At 37.2% G+C, this 6,176-nt stretch overlaps 1 protein-coding gene across 2 annotated transcripts in view; it reads right to left on the bottom strand.

Moving 5' to 3' along the window:
- The window catches only part of LOC111493522 (ABC transporter G family member 32-like), a 10,624-nt gene extending 7,313 nt beyond the window's left edge, over positions 1-3,311 (bottom strand). Inside the window, exons 1-11 of one of the 2 annotated variants that reach the window (XM_023143229.1) lie at positions 3,157-3,311; positions 2,767-3,061; positions 2,257-2,377; positions 2,043-2,131; positions 1,869-1,953; positions 1,599-1,758; positions 1,453-1,529; positions 1,290-1,343; positions 805-895; positions 426-727; positions 63-344 (exon numbers count right to left, since the gene is read on the bottom strand). In XM_023143229.1, coding sequence (XP_022998997.1) covers positions 63-344; positions 426-727; positions 805-895; positions 1,290-1,343; positions 1,453-1,529; positions 1,599-1,758; positions 1,869-1,953; positions 2,043-2,131; positions 2,257-2,377; positions 2,767-3,041 — 1,536 coding nt within the window. In that variant the 5' untranslated portion in view covers positions 3,042-3,061; positions 3,157-3,311. Of the gene's footprint in view, positions 1-62; positions 345-425; positions 728-804; positions 896-1,289; positions 1,344-1,452; positions 1,530-1,598; positions 1,759-1,868; positions 1,954-2,042; positions 2,132-2,256; positions 2,378-2,766 lie in introns of both variants that reach the window. The other variant, XM_023143228.1, reaches the window with a different exon arrangement.
- Positions 3,312-6,176: the final 2,865 nt, after the last annotated feature.

The raw sequence follows: 6,176 nt of genomic DNA, 5'->3' as shown, positions 1-6,176 counted from the left end.
AGTAACATAAAGAAAAAAAAAAAAAAAAAAAAAAAAATGATAGAGAAGAACTGCGTTACTACCTGAACAAATTTAAAAATGTAGATAAATGAGTTTCGCTTCATTAATAGCCTTAGCAATGAAAAGCTGGTTTTAAGAAGTTCACGCCTTTTTACGCCATATTGAGAAGATGACAAGGAAGCTGGATGGTTATAACGTCTATCAAAAGGAACTTCCAATTCTTCAGATAAACTCTTCCCGATGTGATACAAACGAAAAGCTTTGGCAAACTTTGCTGCGGGGATAAATTGGTAAGGACGATCAGGAACTGACCAATACTGCTCCTGATCCTTCTTTGATATAACCTATAGTCATTATTGGGTAAGCAAAAATATTAGAAAAAATTAGTGGGAATTTGCAGTTAGATCTCTTCACTGCTTGCTTACTTCTTGCAAGAAGTCTGCAACATTCTTTCTCTCTGGACAGGTGAATCCCATAGCTGCGAAGAAATTAAGAACAGCTTCTCTGGGTCCTTGATATACAATTTGGCCTTCACAAAGAAGTATAACATCATCGAATAGCTCATAGGTTTCAGGAGCAGGCTGCAGCAGAGAAACTACAGTGGTTGAGTCAAGTGCACAGGTAGAATGCCTAAGATATTTGATAATTTGATAGGCTGTTGAACTATCAAGCCCAGTTGATATCTCGTCCATGAATAAAACTCTAGCCGGACCAATGAGCAATTCACCTGAAGTCACGTGTTGTTATTATCAATACCCATATTAATATCATTCAACAGTGTAGAAGAGGTTTATGGTAGCAAACCAGTTGTAAGACGCTTTTTTTGTCCTCCAGAAATCCCTTTTAGCATTTCATCTCCTACCAATGTGTCAGCACACACGTCCAACCCTAAAATCTTCGCAGATTTCAATACTTCAGGTATGGAGCAATGACTTCAAAGCATTACACCAAAGAACGCACAATAGTATAATTTTTAGAAAATAAGGTTATACAATACAAATAATTTGTGAAAATATACCGTCAAACACTAAACAGAGTCACCTGCTTTCCACAAATTTAACTTCATAATTGAAAATTCTGGACTGACCAAAATATTGATCGTATCTTTTTACGCCAAGCTCAAGATCATGGAGAGTAAAGCAATTTATTTAAGGATAATGGAAGTTCAGTAATCATATCTTACACTCTGACAAATAAAACAAACATAGGTGAAATCTAACAGGGCCAAGGTTGTAACTTCTATTAGCAGTTCAATACATATCAAAATGTGAAAAGCAACTTGGATGTACCTTCATAATGTACTCCACCACAAGGCTTGTCTCTTGACCCCCTAGAGCCAATGACTAGAGAGAAAATTACAATAATTTACAACCAGTCAAATTCAAATCATTTAATATATATCTGACATTCAACACGGTAACAAAAGGAAATAAAACGAAAAACATCACATACCTTCATAAATATATCAAGATCTTCATCAGGTTTTATCCCTGCAATCTTTTCCCTTCTTGCTAGTTCCATGAGCATGTCTGTCACAGGTCAAATAAGTATTAGGAGAAGTATTAGCTATCACACTGCAAGATTTTTCATAGCTTTACCATAGTTGAACCCAACGCCTTGACAACGGCCTGCAAAATCAAGGGTTTCTCTAACAGTTATTTCTGCAATATGTCGATCCTGCTGACTAACATAAGCTGCTGTCCTCTGCGGAACAAACTCATTGAAGCCATGCCCATTATATGTTATTCTCCCTGATTGCTGACCAAAGAATTAAGAATAAATAGTTTAAATAATCGATGAAGTTAGAATTCGTAGCTAATATGAAGAATGTTTTTGCAGTGAAGTGCAAAGTTTCAATTATTCAGTACCTGCAAATCACTTTCAAGGCGACCAGCAAGGGCTAGAAGAAAAGTTGTTTTTCCAGAGCTTGGGGGACCCAGTAACAAAGTCAATCTACAAAAGAGCTCGTGATCTTGTCATGTTAAATATAGAAACATAATCAAAGATTCAACCTCTACTATTCTAAGAACTAGGAAGTTTACCTGGAAGGTCTTATAATTCCACTGACATTGTCTAAAATTGTCAGCTTACTTCTCTGACTGCTGTATATTTTCAGTTTCCTAAGAAGTGTCTGGCACAATAAATATGAACATCAAGTAACCTTCAGACGAACAGATGAAGAAGGCAATTTTCCATGGTTGATTAACAGAAAAATGGCGTACCCCTGTTCGAGATACAGAGTAAATACTACCCTACCTCCATCATGTTGCACATGAAGTTGGGAATAGTCGGCAGAGCCCTGGTTCCAATGTGAACAAACGATTCTACAGTCAACTGTTGAAATCTAACCTCAATCTTTGGGAACTCCAAATCAACACTAAAAAGTCAGAGAATGTAAATCAATTTAGCTATTCCAGTAGTACAATAATCAGAAAAGTTACAAATTCACAAGCCAAATTCAGCAGGAAAAAAGAATTGGCAAGCATTGCTAGTAGCTGTACGACTGACGACCCTCAAATTGACACAATCTCGAACTTCTAACGGTAGTAATTAGTGAAAAACAGCTCCGTGAAGCAAGAAAACGACATTCTACCCAATAATCACAGGTCCTGTTGTTCATTAATTAATAAGAAGCAAAACAGGAATATAACCAAAAGAAGATCGCCATTATCCTTTTGTTTTTCCTAAACTTTTTCCCAAGAAACAAGAACAGTAATGAACACATCAAATAATAAGCAATTAACAAAAAGGATGAATTAGAATTACGCGTCGAAGCGCCGTCGCATTCGTTGAAAGAACACCTCGGGATCATCATCAACCGAACTAACCAATCTGTCAATAAGAAGCTTCTGCTCCTGAGCCTCAAGCTCACTAACATCAACCTCCTTGGTATCTCCAACAATGTTCTTGAAAATTCCTCTCCGCACACGCGAATACGTCGGCAGCCTCTCCAGTGCCGCCCACCGGAGAGCCTCCTCATCTTCCCCCTCCTCCCTAAACGACGCCGTCCGAACGAACACGTTCTCTGCCGTGTTCCACATAGTGGACCGCGATCTATGAGCTAAACCAGAGAAAGGAAACAGACAAGCAATCCAGCACCAAGAGAGAGAGAAAGTTACTAAGAAACAATGCAATGCTTGAAGAGGAGAGTGTCACATTGGTGAATCTGAGGCGTCGTTAATCTCTTTGTGGAATGTGAGTGAAGTAATATTGCCCTAGAAATGGGTGGTTGAGCTCTGCATTAATGGCTTCTTCCTCCTCCTCTCTCTCTCTCTCTCTCTCTCTCTCTCTCTGTATTAAGTCGTTGTTTGTTGAACTCTCTCTCTCTCTCTCTCTCTCTCTCTCTCTAACTGAAAGAGCAGAGTGGAAGAGCAGTGTGGGTGAGAAGGATCATTTAATGGCCGCGGGAAGGACAAAATGAGAGGGTGATGCCTGAAGCATTCCCAATCCCACTCTCGCGCGTATGAAAATCAATCTTACTCGCCCAGTAGGGATACTAACAGTAGTGGGGTCCACTTGTTTCGTTAGAAAATGATCAATTTATTTTTTAACATTTAAAACTTATTTTAAAGTGTTTTTGAAAAATAAATAATAAAAAAAGTACTTATGGAAATTAAATAAACATAAAATAAATATATGTATATATAAAACAACTCAATTTGATCATTTATTTGAACTGTCCTAACTCAAAACCATAATCCAAATTTTATTAGATATAAAGAGTGGGAAATCGAGTGTGAAAGTTTTTAAGCGATTGTTGATTAAGCACGACAATGGCGCGCGTGGGACTGGAACATCCGGACAACGTTTTGATTAAAACGGTTGAAATGGGGAAAGTTACTGTTGTACCCCTGAAAGAATGGTTGTTTTAGAAAGGGCGGGTAAATATCCCATTTTTGTAGCTTAGTGTAAAAATGGAAACTTGAAATTTAGAATAGGAAAGTGGGTTAGGCTTTGACGTGGACCTCATAAACAAGCACGTTTTACCAAATGGTTACCCTTTTTATTTTTTTTTTTGTTTACAATCTACTCGACGGTAACAATGGTATGATATTATTCTCTTCGATTAGGTTAACGAGTCTCTCGATAATAATAATATGATATCATTCTCTCTGAGTAGGTCAACGAATCTTTCGATAATAATGGTATGATATTGTTCTCTCTGAGTAGGTCAACACTCTACCACTGTCTTCTTTTCCATTTTTTTTAAAAAGGTAGGGTTTGACAGCGAGGACTAAATAAGACACTAACCAACCAAAACTAAATTCATGCAAAGGCGGCTGAGCTTGTTAGAGATGCTAAGCATAACGAATCGGAATCAAAGGCGGATCAAGGTAGCCTGTTGCCAAGCCGATAGGCAAAGGGTTGAAAGATGGAGCATGCAAAGTTAGTCGTGCACCTTTTGTGTAATCCGTTAGTCCTACCAATATCTTGCCGTGAAGCAACCCACCTAGAAAAACCTAAAATGGAACTTTGGTTGGATGCTAGTATCCAATTCTACCGCTAAGATGTCAAGCAGATTCTTAGGTGTTGACGAATGGTCGACCACTTCGAGATATAGCTAGATGAACCAATGTAATGAGTGTAAGCTTTGTAATGAGTGCAATACAATAAATGTTAAGTTGAAATTAATAAATAGTAATAATAATAATAAATGGTTGTTAAATTAGATTAATGGTAGGTATAATAAATGTTAGTATTATAGTTTTATGAGGTGTGACCCAATGTTATAAAAAGTAAAAATAAAATGAGTCAACTTAGAGCTAACAGTGAGTAAAAGGTAACGTTAAGTAGGGAATATTTACTCAAAAATATTTTTTTAACGAGCTTTCTGACAAAGAACGTGTTAGATGGGAAAAATTACGACACTTAATTTGAGGTGAAAATTGATGATTTATAGTGAAAAATGATACAATTTGAACGGGGAATGGGAAGGGAGTGAACATATATTCCCTCTGTTGGTTGAATAGGGCCGAGAACGGAGATTATAAAATCTCCGCTCCAATCTCGTAAGAACCAATAGAGAATTTTAGTGAAGATCAAAACTCGAGAGGTGGGATGGTATTAGTGGGTGAGGAAAAGCTTATATTGGTGGCTACCCTTGAGATATGCACAAAATTCCACCATGTCTTTGTATTATTTCTTGCCAAACCATGTTTGGTTTGTAGGTGAGAATATTAATGGCAAATTCAATGGTAGTGTGATTAAAAATATTTAATAAAATTTAAAATGAAATGGAAGAGAAATTATTAAAAAAAAAATAAATTTAAAATGAAAGGGAAGAGAAATTATTAAAAAAGAAAAAAATGGGTATATTACTTTTTTAACTAAATCTGATATCCAAAGAATTAGATGTCTCAACTGTATTATGATAAGATAAAGTCAGTCAATCGTTGTGGATGCAATCAACTACGTAAGTTGTAACGCTTATGGAATCCATCCTTTTTATAGAGTTTTGTTGTTGTGGAACGTTGGGGGTAATAGAGGAAGATTTTGGAGAATGCTCGGGTGGAGGCTGGTTCACGTGAGGTATGAGAAGCGGTCCAGTATTTGATTCAAGTGGTTCGGTTGGGTTTGGGTCCATATTCTCAATGGAGACAAGCCCCTAAACCACTAAAGTCCAAAAAAAGTGTGCAATGCGGCTCGGACTCGACTCAACTCATATTTTTTAACACTTTCAACTGTTAGGTATATAGGCATGTAATCATGTGCATGTATACATGAAACTAAATAGACATGAAGACTTATAATTTAACCTAAATACAATCATTTATCAAGAAATATTATATCTTAGAAAGAAAAATGCATGAAAGACGAAAGCCAAAATTCGCTTCTCTTTAGGAGTGCAAGACACGCAAACGGGAAGTAAGCAGCCGAACCGCAAAGCTTCCAACAGTGATAAGTGCTGCTACTAGATGGGCCGCCCAAAGCCTGAGCTAACATTTCAATAGAAAATCCACGTCAAATCATTGCGAGACGAGACAAAAAAAAACCGACTGAAACTCCGATTCCATGAGGAGAGAGAGTGAGGAAAGAAAATGATATTGTCGGCCGAATGGTGGCGAGAAGAACACAATTATTGTACAATCTATTGTCCTTTGTAAAAAAAAGAGCCAAAGTTACAGTCGTCTAGACCAATGCAGAGGTCAGAATTTGGCTGGTTTTGTTACCCACCT

The sequence above is a fragment of the Cucurbita maxima genome, unplaced genomic scaffold, assembly GCF_002738345.1.
Source record: "Cucurbita maxima cultivar Rimu unplaced genomic scaffold, Cmax_1.0 Cma_Scf00019, whole genome shotgun sequence".
Lineage (NCBI taxonomy): Eukaryota > Viridiplantae > Streptophyta > Magnoliopsida > Cucurbitales > Cucurbitaceae > Cucurbita > Cucurbita maxima.
Note: the sequence above shows the minus strand (reverse complement) of the source record. Positions and strands in the feature narration are given on the sequence as shown.